This window comes from Anolis carolinensis, chromosome 1, assembly GCF_035594765.1.
Source record: "Anolis carolinensis isolate JA03-04 chromosome 1, rAnoCar3.1.pri, whole genome shotgun sequence".
Lineage (NCBI taxonomy): Eukaryota > Metazoa > Chordata > Lepidosauria > Squamata > Dactyloidae > Anolis > Anolis carolinensis.
In genome coordinates this window covers 279,559,888-279,576,877 of record NC_085841.1, presented here as the reverse complement: position 1 = coordinate 279,576,877, position 16,990 = coordinate 279,559,888, and the positions used below count along the sequence as shown (strand labels likewise).

At 38.8% G+C, this 16,990-nt stretch overlaps 1 protein-coding gene across 3 annotated transcripts in view; it reads left to right on the top strand.

Moving 5' to 3' along the window:
* kiaa1549l (KIAA1549 like) overlaps window positions 1–16,990 on the top strand; it is a 234,768-nt gene that overhangs the window by 123,419 nt on the left and 94,359 nt on the right. For all 3 annotated transcript variants that reach the window (XM_008106762.3, XM_062967756.1, XM_008106755.3), the window contains exons 8-12: window positions 49–108; window positions 3,491–3,642; window positions 4,993–5,164; window positions 7,058–7,221; window positions 15,620–15,810. In XM_008106762.3, coding sequence (XP_008104969.2) covers window positions 49–108; window positions 3,491–3,642; window positions 4,993–5,164; window positions 7,058–7,221; window positions 15,620–15,810 — 739 coding nt within the window. The remainder of the gene's footprint in view (window positions 1–48; window positions 109–3,490; window positions 3,643–4,992; window positions 5,165–7,057; window positions 7,222–15,619; window positions 15,811–16,990) is intronic.

Sequence of the window (16,990 nt, the reverse complement as noted above, 5' to 3'; positions counted from 1 at the left end):
TCAGAATTATGATTGCTTGGAGTAAATTTTTTCCCTTTCTTTCAATAGCTTTGGAATATCCAAATCTGGATACTTCAGAAGCAACTAGGGACTACTGGGTGACTACAGGTAAAACTGCCTTTTTGAAGAAATACTTTCCCCATTGTCTTATAATGGCATCTCTTGCTGTCACTACAGCTAGCCTGGGTAACATTTCTATTTTATGTGAAGTTGGCAAGTGGAATGTTCAGTGATTTGTGATTTTTGCAGTTGGTGGCTAGCCTATTGTTCAAACAGTTCTTTCCTTCTGATCTCTTAAAACTATGAGTCACAATTCCAAGAATAGAATGTCAGGGCTTAAAGATATATAAATAGGAAGATGCTCAAGTATAACAGGTATTGCATTGGTATTAAAAATGCATGTTTATATACTTCTTGCTGTCTTATAACAACTTGTACCTACCACATTTCTCTATGTATTAATTTTCTGTGTTTCCTCAGGATGCCTATTTCTAAACCATATATCCAAGCTTTTTTGTGACTCACTTAAGAAAAAATGGGAGAACATCATTTTGTAGCATGTGATAAAATGTCTTTGTGTCCTTTAGTGTTATGGCTCACTTGATTACAATTATTGTTATAAGATGGAGTGGAAAACTGGTTTGTCCAAAGCTCAATTTTCTGATTTCAGATTGCCAAAAATCAGCTTAACCACCTCCTTAAATCGGAAGCAACCTAAAATTTACTTCTGGTTTTTGAAAACCAGCTATTTTGTTGTTAAACAAGGCAAGGTGATCCTATGGCTTGTAGCGTACTGTTTCTGGCAACTTCCAGTAAAAGCAGTCACCTTTTTATGTAGAAAGGAGAATGGTCCAGGATAGAGCTTTCCAAACTAAGTGTCAGGACACACTAGTATGTCCCTGTAGTCCAGTGGTTCTCAACCTGGTGTTCCCAGATGTTTTTGGCCTACAACTCCCAGAAATCCCAGCAAGTTGTGCCTGAAGTGATATGACTTTGTAGATTTATAAGATTTCCTTAACTTTTTGCATTTGTGAATTGTTAGGTTGCAGACCAGATATTCCTTTGTCAAGAAGATCACTTATTAATAACTGGGAATTGTTAGTGGTGGATTTTTCAATGGAGATGATGTTTGGGAAGTTTGTAGGCATTATTGTTCTATGTCTAAATATGAATGCTGTCAGAGCTTTTAGAAAGGTAACAGATCCTGTCTTGATTCCTTCAGCTAAGGCAGTGGTTCTCAACCTGTGGGTCCACAGATGTTTTGGCCTTTAACTCCCAGAAATCCTGCAGCTGGTAAACTGGCTGGGATTTCTGGGAGTTGTAGGCCAAAACACCTGGGTATCCACAAGTTGAGAACCACGGAGCTAAGGGCTTTGGACAGGGCTGTGCTTGAATTAAAAACAGATTTGAAAGAAACATATGAAAGCAGAAGCAGAGAGCAAGTGTGTTTCTAAAACAACTCTGGATCTGATTCAACCATAAACATATATCTTTATTTTATATTTCTGTGTTTGTAAATGAAGGTAATCTTAGCAAAACACTCCTTTACTTTCTTTTCTTATAAGGCTGTACACCTCTTTATATCCTCATCTAGATATCTTGGACACCTACCTCCAACCGTTGGATGTTGGAAACCATCTTTGTTTTTAAAGCCTTTTAGTTGAACTTTTAAGAAGTTTATCATGTTGTAAATGTGTATGATATGCTATGTCATGTCTATTTATGTTTAATTTTGGTTATTTTTTGTTGTTTTATAATTTTATATTAAGGTTGTTTGTTCACTGTATTGATTTGTTATTTGTTCGTTTTTGGCACTGAAATTTGCTAATTTGTTACTTTTGTTGGAAACTGCCCTGAGTCCCATTGGGGAGATAGGGCGGGTTATAAATAAAGTATATTATTGTATGACACAGCAAACAAGATAGATATGCTGGATTTTGTTTCACAAAATCACAAGTCGAACACTTCCCAAGTGTCTAGGACTGTGTGATGTATTTTCGGATGATGCGTGCAGATCCCAGTAGGGTGGCCTTTTGCAGTTGCCAGATCATAATTTTGTCAATGTCTGTTGTTGTTGTTGTTGTTGTTGTTGTTGTTGTTGTTGTAAACAAAAATCCAGAGTTTAGCCTGGAACATCTTACTGCTTGGGAAATAGGAATTTTCTAATAACATAGTTTTAATTTTCCTTTGTACACAACTGGACTGGGTATAATTTATGCATTAATATGTTGGAAGAATAAATGCTTTTGGGATCAGCAGCATTTTGTCTGCTTGCTTTTCTTCAGCTGGAACTATCTCCACAGAGAGTATTATCCAAGTTAAACAGGTATTTTGTTATGCAGTTGATTAATTCCATTTTGTCTATGCACCTGCACAAATACATTTCCAGCCTGTTTCTTTGACAGGGCCTGATTTTCCCATGGTGCTATGGCTTCCTGTCCAATTTCATTTGACTCCTCACTACTCATTTGCTTTTCTGCAGGTGTATTCTTCTATTATGCTGGTCTTAATTCTTACTGCACTAGAGACAGTCTTACGTTTTATACTGGATTTTTACCTGAGGTGTAGGACACCTTAGGTAAAAGTGATGTAATTCAAGACAAAGGAGGTAAACCCTGCTTTGTCCTACATTACTTTGATAGTCCATTAGGCCCCGGTCTAATGGAGTATAGGGCCCTGTGGGGACTGACCCCTGGGTAGTCCTGGGACTACCGAGGGTCAATCCCCACATCCCTCTTGCTTCTTTGGGCTTCCGTTAGGGATGGCATTGGGCCAACCAGTGGGCAAAGCCTGTTTTCCCCCCCGGGGTGTGGGGACTTAAACCAGCTTTGGAGCAGGTTTAATTTATGTCTGGAAGCACCCTAAGAGGTGCAGCTGCTCATGAGGATGCCCAGCTCCAAACATGTTCATCCTGTTGAGCTTCGCAAGGTTTTAGGCTGTTGTCTTAAAGCTCTTAATGTGTTTGTTCACCTCTGATTCCCATTCCCTGTGTGAGCTTGACTATTGTCAGATATACTTGTGTCAGGCATTCCAGGTTTCCTATAGATGAAGAACAGTGGGAAGATTTTTTTTATTGCAAAGGAAGCGTGTTCAAAGCAGATGACACATTAATAATCCCTATATTTAACAAGATCTTGTAAAGAAGAGAAATGCCATTAGAGCAGCAAGCAAAGGGATTTAAACTGTGAAGTGGCAAATTTAGATTAAATATTGGGACAAACTTCTGACTGTTAGAACAGCTCAGCAATGAAATAAGCTGTCCCCCAGGGGTGATGAACTTTTGGAACTTGCCTCCTTGGCAGTTTTCAAGAAAGAAAAAAACTTTTACAGGCACTCTGTAGGTTTTGTATAACCAGTTATAAAGGAGGAAGTTGGATTAGGTGACCCAATTTATTCTTCCCCAATCCATGACTGTACATCTCTCTGCAGCCCACATGTAAAGATATCATTAATCCATCACTACAGGGTATTTTTTCTTTTACTCTTGCAGTTATACAGGGCATTGACATCACGTTGCTGGGGGTGAATAACCAGAGTTTTGCGAGACTGATGGAGCAACGTTTAGCACCACTGTTCATGATGTCCCATCAGCAAGGAAGACGATTTAAACGGGCTACTACAGTTGGGAGCTACACTGTGCAGGTAGGTAATAAGATTGTAACAACAATGTGCTGTAATGTTTCTCCATTCTTTTTACCAGGTTTCTGTTAGCCCTATGAGTATATTGTAGAAAACACACTGGAGAGCCCCTTCAAGAAGCATAAATTAAAACCAGTACAATATTTGAGAACCAGTGTAGTGTAGTGGTTTGCATTTTCAACTGGCCTATGAAAACCTACTGGGTGACTTTGGGCAAGTCATTTTCTCTCAGCTTTAGGCTGGATCTACACTGCCATATAATCCAGTATCTGATCCCAGATTATCTGCTTTGAACTGGATTATATGACTCTACACTGCCATATAGTTCAGTTCAAAGCAAATAATCTGGGATCAGATACTGGATAATATGGCAGTGTAGATGGGGCCCTGGAGGAAGGGGCCCTGGAGGAAGACAGTGGCATTACATATGATGGGTTTGTGTAAGTGTTGTCATAAATTGCAAAAAGCTTGATGGCACACAACAACAATAATATAGAGGAATTTATAATTAAAACCACACCACAAATAATTACTTTCTTCTCTTTCCATCAAATGTGAACTTCATAGATTTTAAGTTTTCTATATAACAGATCCACTGAACATTTCTCCACAGAGCTTTCAAATAAGAAAAGCTCACATTGTACTCTACAGAGACAGTCTAAAATCTTTTTGTTGTTTCATCACACTGATAGAATAGGATAGTTTACTAAAGGCCTTAAACTATCTGTACAATGGCAATCAAAGGCCATATTTTTAATGCCTCAAATACCTTTCCATATTTTCTTTCCTCTCTTGTTAGGGAGTTTTACTTTTCTGTATAAAAAAGGATTGTGTAAAAAAGCTAGAAAGGTAGCCAGAGTACCTCATTATTGACTGAGTGCACCTCTGGATATACCAAAAAGTCCATATCTTGGTAGCATCATAAGAGACAACCTGTTGTGCCCCGGAGTAGGAGTTGTTATATTGGTGAGTGAGATACTTGGAGCAATGGTGAACATAAATTGTTGCTGGGCTATTGAACAATTCTGTAAGGTATCAACAATTCAGGGCTTGGAAAGGTTATATTTCTAATACTACAACTTCCATATTCCCCCAGCTAACATGGAAACTGGCAGGACATTCAGGAATTGTACTTCAAAAAGGCGACCTTTACAAGATCCCAGATTCCCAATGTCATGACTATTTGTACCAAATATTTCTTTTTTGAATATTCATGCATGCTGCAATTCTAATTGAGAATCTAGATCTAATTTACCAGTCTGTTTGCATACTAATTTTATCTTGTTGGCACAGAGATGAGCTTATTAAAATTGTAGATGTGATCTTTTCCCCTATGTTGCTGTCATAAAAAAGATGGTGAAAATGCAGCGAATTCCAGGTCCCAAGGACCCTGCTGAATTGACTTATTACACATTATACAATGGGAAACCTCTGCTGGGCACAACTGCTGCCAAACTTTTAAGCACCGTTGATTCACAAAGGATGGCGTTGACACTGGGATATGTTGTTCAAGTACAAGCTGATCGTAAGAATGTTCTTCTGTGCTTTTTCTTCTTTTCAAAATAATTTATCATAATTATTATGATTGCTTGTTAGAAAAATTCAAAATGTGACATCTCATGTGATGTGTTGAACCATTAAGAAGCAGCAACTCCTGATGAGTCATGTGTTTCCTTAAAAGTAATGCAATCAGTAGAACGATACAGAACCGCTCTCTGGGAATTGTCTGTATAAATTCTGAAGAAGATTGCTGAAAAATAGCCCTCTCCTGTCCTCAGCTGAACTGCATGGATCAGCTGGCTGTGGTCAGGCTGAAAATGTATATGAATATATGTATGAGAGTGAGTTGAGTCTGTGTGAGTGTATGTGTGAAAGAGGCTGCATTTACACCAGGCATTTACACTTTGGAATATACCAGAAAACCTAGCCCTATGCAGCAGTTTTAGTGACCTGCATTATAGCCATGTCAGTGTTTTCCACAAATTCTCCAGTAGCTAGAACTGGTTAATCTTAGTTTCACATTATCTTTGAAGCAGGTAACCGTGATTCATGACTTCCAAAGAGACCCATATATATAGCTAGCCACAGTTAAAAGTTGGCTCTTTTATCTTGGCTTGTTTTGAAACAATTAAACATAATTCTCAGCTGGGGCAGAATGAGAAACTGCAATTCTTGAACTGTTCATGCAGTTTTATCCAGTGATCTAACTGAGTTCCAGAAACTTGCACATATTTTGATGCCTTCAGATCAGATATTGGTGCTTTGACCCAGGCCAGTATATCTTTGCTAGAGTAGGTATGTTGTGGTGGAATTTTAACATAAACTGTGCATGTCGTTGCTAAAGCAGGAGTCTCCAATGGCACTATGGGTTAAACCCAGTTAGAATCCAGGGAGCAGGGTGAGCTCCCATCAGTCAGCCCCAGCTTCCCATGTGGGGACATGAGAGAAGCCTCCCACAGGATGGAAAAATATCTGGACGTCCTCTGGACAACGTCCTTGCAGATGGCCAATTCTCTCACACCAGAAGCGACTTGCAGTTTCTCAAGTCTCTCCTGACATGAAAATAAGTAAATGAATAAAACATTGATAAAGCAGAAATTATATGGATTATTCTGATATAAAATAAAATTATACATCATCTAGTTAATTATGATATATTTGTATTTTATTATGGATTGTATTTTGTTTCTACTTGGAAATAATAATATGACCTACCCTTTTCCAGTGTTTAGTCACTTCACTGCCATGAATGCTGTATTAATTGTCATTTTGTCATTGATACATAAGAACTAGTATTGAGGGAATAGAGTTACATCATGTAGTATATTCCATGTTTCAGCATGAATAATGTAGAATATAGGAAACTATATTCCTATGCTGAGTTGTACCTTTTAGCTCAGAGTTGTCTTCACTGAGTTGCAGTGGCTTTCTGAGGTTTCAGCTTTCGCACTTCTCCTGTAGCTAGAGCTAAAGCCTAGAATCTTTTGGCAAGCCAGAAGTTTTATCTGCTGCTCAGCAGTGGTCTTTCCCCAAAATGTAATTGAGCTAGGGCTTTGTCTTCTGTATTTTCTAGTCATTTTTCTCTGATTCCTGCGTAACTGATAGCAATGGTTTTTCCTATAGCATGAGTAACAAAGCATGATTTACATGCTTAAGGTTCCATTCATTGGTATCTCCAGTTCAAATCTTGAAAAAGTTATTTTGGGCTGCAATACTAAGAATTACCCAGGTAGGCTAACCACTATTCATGCTGCCTAGGGAATTCTGGGCATGGTAGCCTATAACATTTCTAAGCTCTGCCCCAAGTTCTACCTGTGTGAAGATTTGTGAGAACTCACGTTTTTGGGTCTGGATGGGTCTGTGGTCTGTCTTAAGGTGGCATTCTAAACTTCTTGACTTCCTTTCTTGATGTACATAGCTGTGGTGAAAAATCCACCCAACAACCTGTGGATCATTGCAGCAGTGTTGGCTCCAATAGCAGTTGTTACTGTCATCATCCTCATCATTACAGCTGTTCTGTGCAGGAAGAACAAAAATGACTTCAAGGGGGACACAATGATGAACTTGCCCCAGAGAGCTAAAGTAAGTGATTTTCATCCTGTGCTTGGAAATGCCATTATATGTTTCCATGTTAGAAGGGTAATACTGTACCTTCTTTGGACTAGTTTTACTGAAGAGAAAAGTCAACGATGGAAGTAATATGTAAAACATTCCCAAGTGCAATAATAACTATGCTTAGTAGTACCTTCTTTTTTCTTGTTTAAATAAATCAGCAAAAAGAAGATGTGGCATATCTCCCCTGTTCAAAGTGAGAAATTGTCACACCGTTTGTTTTGTGCCTCTTCTCTTCACTTTCCAAGAACAAGGAGTCTACACGTATAAAGTGTCTTCGGAACAATTTCTTTGTATTGTCACCTGTATAGGTTGGGCGGGGATTATGGATATATAGAAGGAAGTACAGATTCAGTGTTTCATTCACAAGAGCTCATTTTTTTGTAAAATACCAAATTACTGCTGTTCAGCTCTCTGCTAGGCAGTCTCAGAAAACTGCTGCTGGGCATATCAAACATTCTGAACAGACTTATACATATTAGTGACATATTAGTGACCACACCATGCCAAGTCCAAAGAGAAAATAATAAGATAGCAAGATTGCAAGGAGAGAGACTCGCCAGTTGGCTAAGTGTGCCAAAACCAATAAACCAGTAAACATGCTTTACTGTGTCAAAATAATAAATAAAATCTGATCAAATGAAATGCCACATCAAATCCCATTTATAAAGCCAGTAACCTTAATATGTATTAAAATAACCAGTCAGGTTTTATTATCAATCCCTTTTTAAAAAACAAATGAATGAAATTAGAGCCAAAATAAAGCAGCATTTGTATTTTAACATTATAACTAATGTGTACCTGCTTTTTAATATTTAAAAATTGGATTTAATTACTCTTTTGAATTATGTTCTAAACTCCTTTAGATCCAAGTTCTATGAGAAAGGCAGGATACAGATCAAATCAAATCAATAAATTCTATTACCATAGTTAAGCTAGTACAATCCATCTCTTTCCTGATCATCATAAGACATTATATTATTATTATTACTATTATTACTGTATTATTATATTAATAGCTCACTTTTTCTCTCCACAAGGACACTCAAAGCAGCTTACATTAAAAACATGTCAAAACAATTTATAATCTAGAAATATACAAACATTAAAACAGAATTAACTATCATTACTATTAAACAACAATTCAGTTAAAAACCATAAAAACATTCAAAACTAAAAATCACAGCAGCCCCCTGACTTGATCTTAAAAAAAACCTTTTCTTTAACAGCCTGCCTGAATAAAAAGGTTTTAGCTTGCTATTGGTAGGACAGCAGGGAGGGGGCCATTCTGGCTTCCCTCAGTAGGGAGTTCCAGAGTTGAGGGGCAGCCACCGACAAGGCCCTCTCTCTTGTTCTCACCAACCAAGCTTGAGATGGAGGTGGGACTGAGAGAAGGACTTCTCCCGAAGATCTCCGGGATCGGGCAGGTTCATACGAGGAGATGCGGTCAACCAAATAACCTGGACATGAGCCATATAGGGCTTTAAAAGCTCGTGACCAGTACTTTGAATTGTGTCAGAAAATAAACTGGCAGCCAGTGGAGCTGCTGCAACAGGGGGGTTTGTCTGTTCCCTGTGGCTATCCCTGGTGAGCAACCTGGCTGCAGCTTTGTGGACCAGTTGAAGTTTCCAAGCACTCTTCAATGGCAGCACCATGTAGAGCGCATTGCAATAATCCATAAGGGATGTAACTAAGGCATGTACCACCATGGCCAGATCTGGCTTCTCGAGGAATGGGTGCAGTTGGTGCACAAGTTTTAATCGTACAAAGGCCCTACTGGCCACCATTGATACCTGGGCATCCAGGTTCAGTGCTGAGTCCAGGACGACCTCCAAACTGTGGACCTGTGTCTTCAGGGGGAGTGTGACCCCATCCAATACAGGCTGGATCCCTATTCTCTGATCTGCCTTCCAATCTGTCTTGTTTGGATTAAGTTTTAGTTTGTTTGCCCTCATCCAGCCTATTACTGATGATAGGTACTGGTTTTTGGGGTTCAGAGATGGCTTTTTAAATATATTGTGGGTCTCACAGCTGCCTCCTTTAGGCAATTTGGAATTTTGCCTTGATCACCACCTTCACCCACTCTGCCAGTCCCCCTCTGGCCTGTTTGATCAGCCAGGAAGGGCAAGGATCTAGAATACAATTTGATTCAGCGCTCAAGTATGTTTTGCTGGCAGAAAGATACTGTTGGGTGAAGTCCTGTACAGTGATTTATATTGTATATCACATTACTCATGTAATAGAAATTTGCCATGAAATTCAAACCACGATCACTGTTGTTTTCCACATGAGAAGGGCTGGAGCAGAGGAGAAAATTGCCCCAGGTTTAGGAGGCTGTCATATCCTATGCATCTTCCCACATACACATAGTTTATTTAATTTTTAATAGTATAATCTGTTGTGGATAAGTTCTTCCATTTTTGATTTCTATATTCCAGTATAAAATGTCTGGTTAATTAAATTGGAAGAACATTTTGTTTCCATTTTAGCCTGCTTTGGGTTTTAGTCAACTGGGCATAACAATAATTGTCATTGCTAGTGAACTATTAAGTATAGAATCCTCACAACTCAGAATAGCTGCCAGTAGTATATGTGTGTCTGTTGAATGTACATAGATTGTTTTTCTAAAATTCCTAAACCTGCTTGAGTGCTGCAGACTTTCTGGATGAAAAATCTGCTCTTTGAACATGGTTGAAATAGTGTTATTTATTTATCAAACAATTCTGTGTAAAGAATCATGTTATTTTTAGATTCAAAGGCTATTTTAAAAAGTGGAATCCATTTATTTTTATGTTTGAACAGTTTTTAACTATGATTTTTAAAATACTGTTTATATTTAATTCTGTTTTAATGTTTGTATATATGGATATTTTAAATTGTGTGCCAATGCTTTCATGTTAAGCCGTTTTGAGTCCCCTTCGGGAGAGATAAACGGTAAAGGTAAAGGTTTCCCTTTGACATTAAGTCGGGAGAGATAAATAATAATAATAATAATAATAATAATAATAATAATAATAATAATAATAATAATAATAATATCTTGTTTGCTGTGTCATACTATGTCTTTGTGTCAATAATAATAATAATAATAATAATAATAATAATAATATCTCTCAGGGCAGGTGCTGTTGGGACTTTTGAAGACATTTGCTTTACAAAACGCACACAAACATACACACAACTCAAGCTCTTCAAAGAGAAGTGTCTTTGTAGAGTGTATCTGTTTTACTTGCCCTGCTTGCTCTGATTTCTCGTATCAAGGGGAATGAGGAATGTGGTGCTGCATAATCAGTGCTGCAGTCCTGCCGCTGTTGCTGGTAATAGACTTCTGTGCACTGCAGCTCTCTGTATGGAAGATCTGTCCGCTGGACCACCTCTTCGAACCTTGCCTTAGTGGATGGAACTAAATGAATTAATGAAAGGGATAATTAATCCTTTAGCTTTCAGTATTGCCATGCACAGCAGGAGGGCAGGAGATAGCTGCACAACCCCAGCCTGCTGTAGTGTAAAGAGCAGTTCTTCAAAGGATTCTGTGCAAAGGAGCGTAATTTGGAAAAGATCTGTGGCTTTTCTAAAAGTGGTGCAGCCATTATGCAGTTACCATTAAAAACATCTGGATGGGTCTTAAATCTTTTGCTATCCTTGGCTGATTTTAACAACTGGGACATTCTGTAGTACAGCTAACGACATTTGTTTCAACAGATTTAGCTAATAAATGGAAAGAATGTGAATGAATCTGCATAAACATGCACTTCTTTATACATAGCTTCAAAATAAGGATAGCTGAGCTCGTGAAACTTATGAAGAGCTTTTGCCTGATATCTCTCAAGGATGAGTAATTAAAATTAGATGTGCTGGTTTTGATCTTTTTAATGTCTTGTCTGGATGGCTATGGTTGTATTTTTGTGTCAAATCCATCTTCCTTTTGTAATTGACATGGTTTTAGACATAACAGATTTATGCCTAAACCAGTTATATGTATCTTTAGGTCTTTCGCTCTAATGACAGGTGGGATGTACCTGCTAGGTTAAATTGTGTTTTATATGGATGGATGTCTATCTGATTCCATTTGCTCCATCACATGTGCATCTATGTGCCATGTCTTTTCACAGGAAGACCCGGGTGTAATCCAGTACGTAATTAATTCGGGGCAAAGCTGCCTTGTCCTGGGTTAATACATTTTAACAGAGACATCATTTGGATGTCTCCGGTAAAACCGCAGGAGCACCCGTGTTATGGGTCCTGTCTGGATGGGCCCTAGGTTTTCAGCATGCCTGCAAATGCAATGAATATGTCATTGGGATGAATGGTCCTAGAGTGAAGTGACAGGCCTCATACCTTCATATGCTCTACATTCGATCATAATGTCAGCATATTAATTGGTTGGGTCACTGCTTCTTAAACTGTGTGTCCCAATCCCAAATGGGGTCACATTAGCTCATTGTTGGGTTTGCGAAACAGTAAAAAGTTTCTGAATGCCATCTAGACATTTACACAAATAATGTGCAGGGTTTGCTCTGCTGATAATGCTCCAGCTATACTTCATTAAAGGTCTGTTTAGCAAACCTTGCAAATGCTGATTTATTTTCAGTAAATGTGATCCCCCCCCCATATTTTGTATACCTATATAATTGGGATCACGTAAAAATTACTCAGATGGAAAGGGGTCATGAGTGGAAAAAGTTTAAAAAGCTCTGGATTGGGTAATCTGTGTGATGAGAAATTGTAGTGCAGGTTTTGCAGTTCAGGATTCTGAGTATGGTGATTCATGTCTCTAAATACAATTAAAGCATCAGCAAACAGCTTTAATTGTACAGTGTAGATAAAATAGCAGTACCATCCTAAGCAATTCCACATTTCCATTGTGTTGGTTCCTTGGTCAAATCCCAGAGATACCAATGCTTCCTAGTTCTTCTGTTTTGAAATAATTCCCAGTGATTTTGTTAACATTGTTTCAGAGTGAGCTTGCTTAGAAAAGCAGTTCAAGCATGCTCAGGGGAGCAATAAATCCTTTAAGGAAAAATATAATCAGTTGAAAATAATGCTGAGGAAAAGAGCAAGTAATGACCAAAGGTCAGCCTAAATGAGATTTAGCAGAGGGAGCGGGAGGAGAGTGCAGTGGCTTGTTTTTGGGTGCTGTTTCACAGAAAGAAACATTTTGATAGTTAAATGTCAGCTAAATTCATATGTTTAATTTGTCTGAAAAACTGTTCAGCACATTAAAAATTGAGAAGGGGTGAGAAACCTTTCCCTGAAGTTGTTTTTCAATCTGTTACATTTTTTCTAGTCAAAAAGAAAAAGAAAGAAAACAAATTATGCAGTGTGGTAGGTGATTCATGCAATGTCTTTTAAACAAGAATTTCAGGAATAAATAGTGGTTGAGTCTGGAGGGCTACAGAGGGGTCATGGCCTTGTGGATAATCTGTGTTGTTTTAAGACTATCTAGTTTCAGTGGAGGGCTGAGGTTTGTGGATGAAATAAAAGGATGATTCTCAACTCTAAAATAGTTCTTTGTACGTATCAATTGTTTCAGTTAAAGCATCACGGTTTCATCACATCCTGTTTCTCATTGTCCCTGCAAGTACTAATTGTTCCTATGGAGAATAAGGAAGAAACAAATGTATTTGGGAATATTTCTTATCCTGTCTAGTATACTAACAGTTGTGGTTATGATTAATGGGTTTTTGATAAAATATGGTAATAAGTTTTATGCCAAGAACTGAACTGACATTGTCTTGATAAAGTTGATTGGACTGGAAAGCACGGCTCTAAGAGTGGCAAATTCAGCCATTTCTTTGCTCAGGCAGGACCCATGCTACTCATCCTCCCACCCCTGCTCTTTTCTGTCCTAGAAAGAGGAGGAGGAAATAATTGCAGTGCCTGTACACAGTAGGCCTGTTTGATACGTGATCTTGTTGAATGTGATTTCAGTTATTGGGAGAGCTTTGAATGCCATAGGACCATACAGGAGAGACTGACAATGCCTGGAGAAGTGTTCTTTCTTGGCTTCCAGTGCAGTGCTATGCTCAGCTTCTGCCAGAAGTTTCAAAAAGGGTTAAGCATCAAATTGCACTGGAGGTGTACAGATCACCAGCAAACACTAGAGTATCCCCCAGCTTTGTCCAAAGCAGGGCAAAGTTGGTTTAACTCTTTAAAAATTGTAATACTCTTTGGAATGTTGTGGGAACAACCAGATGTAAATCAGAGGTTTTCTTGCCTGTGTAGATATGTCCTCTATCAAAAATATTATAAAATGCTTTTGACATGAAATAAATAAATATCAAAAATATTGTGTTTGAAACAAGAACACTTCTATCTTAATTAAGCGCTGATACAAAGGTACAGCAAAAACCATTTACTTATAGTCAAAATGCAAACAGCATTTTGAATAGAGAATATGCATAATGTTATGACTGATGTACCAGTAGGATATTGTATGCATCTGTTAAATGTAATTTATGGCCACAGGTTTCTGAAGAGGAACAAATACAAAGCAGATGGTATTTTGAATAGCAGATAACTTTGTCTCATTGGTAAAGTTTAAAAATGGATTTGTTCCAGCATGTACCTTAATATGAAAAAGCCTTAAGGAATAATGGCTAATTTTCTAACTCTTGGAGAAAAGTACTCCAATGTTCTGTTTTAAGCAAATGCTCTTCCATTTATTGGTTTGTCTTTAACTGCAGCATTTCTCCTTTACAATAATAACAAGTCTTTGAAGTCACTTTATTTCAACAAGGCCAGACTATCTCCCACTTTTTTTCTACCTCATCTATTTCTGTTGTGACTGCGCCTTCGGGGATTATGGTTGATGGTGATGGAATTCGAAGAGGAAGAAAAAACCCTCGTGATGAGGGTTCACTGGAGGAGTTGCGCAGGAAGCGACTTAGAGAGCTATATGGGGGATCTTCTGAGGAAGATTCAGATGGGGAGATGGATGCTGAGGAACAGGTGGTGGCTGGGGAAGCGGGCACTGAATGGGCACAGCCACCGGAGATGTCTGGGGATTTGGGGCCTATGGATACTTCTGAACCTGGGGTTTCTGCAGGAGCTGATCCCAATTGGGATGCTTGGAGAAGGGAGGATGGTTCTTTAAGTGTTCATGGGGCTAAGTGTGGGCAGGATGATTGGGACTCCGACGAATTGCTAGGTACTCCAGATCCACGAGCTCTAGCTGTGTGGAGTTCAGACTCTGAGTAGATTTGGGACACCTGGTGTTTGGGTGTGAGTGTTTGGTCACCCAAGAGGAAGGGGAATAAAATGGGAATGTTTGGCCACTGCACTTTGCGTGTGGCAAGGTGTTGCTGAGGCGCCATTGGGATCTCTGTGTTTTCATGAAGACTGGACTTGGACTATGATTTGAATCTGCTGATATCACCTAGCTTGGCTCTCGCTGTGTCTTATCGTGGACCTGTTTTGGATGACTGCACCCTCTTCGGACTTTGGATTGAATTTGACCTGGCTTCTGTCTACACCCTCTGACTGACGGCTACTCCCGGCTTCTGACTATTGGTTTGTCTTTCGGAATTTCTGCTGCCTCCTGACCTGACCTTGGATTCTTCTGACGACGGCTATTCATCATCCCTTTGAGGCTTTCGGCTTATCTGCACCGTGGAAGCAGCTTTATTGCTTTTCTAGTTTGTTTATTTTCCAGCAATTAACTCTACTTGTTTTCCAAAGCTGAATTGAAGCGTTATTTAGTTTTTTATTGAATGCCAGCATAGGAAATTAGCGTGGCTCGTTTTTGAGTTATTATTGTCCAATCTACTCTCGAAACACTGAAAAGTGAAGTGTTTCAAGGATATTTCCTGTGTTTATGTTATTTTCTGGCTTATCTTCGGAATAAACTCTGTTTTGTATGTTAACTGGCGTCTGACTCTTGACAATTTCATCTGCTGAGAAGATTGTTTTAACAAATAAAACAATTTAAAAACAAATCTTGGTGCTGGTGCATCTCTTTTCTTATTTTCTTTCCTTTTCTGTTTCCTTTCAATTGTTTCCTCTAAAATAGAGCAAAATATAATTTACTGCTGTTTTGAAACACTTTTCTGCTCTGGCTGTTGCTGCAGATTCTTGAAGCCATTTACCTTTTCCTTTGCCTCGAGAATTCTTGATTTCGTTTGTCTACTTTGCTATTCAATTGTTTAGTTCATGGAAACTCATGTGACAATGCTATGGATGCAGAAACAAGCCAAAATGAAGTAGTATAATGACACTGAAGAGAACACTGTTGGGTACCACAACTGCATCCGAAGTGTGTGCTCAGAGGTGTAATGCTTTCAGATTCAAAAAAAGTATGTAAATCAAGATTAATTTCAGTTGTAAAGAAACAAAATATATACAGACTTGTTTTGTTTTGCCTTTCTAGCCTGTCCAGGGCTTTGACTATGCCAAGCAACATTTAGGTCAGCAGGGAGCTGAAGATGAGGTTTTGCCTGTTACCCAGGAGACGGTAGTACTTCCAGTTCCTGTCAGAGATGCTCCCACATCCCAGGAGAGGGAAATTATTCAGGATGGAAGCATGGCTAAAACTGCCAAGTCCAACGATACAAGAAAGAGGTATGTATTAACAGTGACAGCATGAGCGGGACTAAGGTAATGACTGCCTGATTTCGAAAACGACTGTGAACCAAGTACTAGTTTCAATGCTTAGTACAAAACACCTGCATGGATTGCTGCACCGCAGTTTGGTATTGAATATATAACCTCTCAGAAGAAATTTCAACAAAAAGAATTGTGATGTTGTTGCAGGGTGTGCCCCTTTGAAAAGCATTCATTCTGCACTAGATAGGATTAATGAAATTGTCCCCTAAGACTCTTTCTTTCTTCCTTCCCTTTCCCTTTCCCTTTCCCTTTCCCTTTCCCTTTCCCTTTCCCTTTCCCTTTCCCTTCCCTTCCTCTATCCATCAGCAGCAATAACCTTCTAATTAACAAGGTGGACTCCCCATATCTGATTGTAGCAAATTATTTTTTGTTCTCATCCCCAGAAAAACAAAAACAAAGTGGGGTCCTTCCACTCCTCAAACTAAAAATGTCCTTTCACTTGCTTTCAGTTTTGCTTGGAAGTGTTAAAAAGCTGCTGATGCTAGAGCTGATCCACATGTGTCTTAAAGGAATTGGTCCACCTTTTGAGCTTTTCCTAGATCAGCTCTGTCAATGGAGATTCAATTTGCTTCTATGAAGCACAGTACCTTCCACCAAATGGAAGCTCTTCAAAAAGAGGCACCTCTTGTTGTCTGTGCCCTGGCAGCCTCCAGATTAGACTGCTACGAGCCATGTTTCTGAAGTCTGGAAATTTCTGTTAATAAAAGGTAGCTGCTTAGTTGCTGAGTGGGACTGAATGATGCAAATAGAGCTCCCAAGTGGTTGTACAACTTCACTGGCTCCTTCTCAATTGTTAGGCACAATTCCAAGTTCCCTTGAAATTTCTTTGAAACTCTCAATAGGTTGAGGTCTGTATAGTCATCCTTGGTCCAAACATCTTGCCGTTGATCGTGCCCACTAACAGAATTTTAATTATCCTGGTGGTGGGAAGGGTTTTCAATATAAATTACGGTATAGGAATATGTCCTTTGAGAAATTCTCTGTAAATGAATTCAGCCTTCAGGTTGGCTTGCTCTTGCTTTTATACATAAGATTTATTTCAGTAAAGAGCTGAAGACTTAAGTGGAGAAATAAAGAACCATATCTAATTTTTAGTGCTAATTACAGTAGACTTACTGAATCAATGGCAGTTACA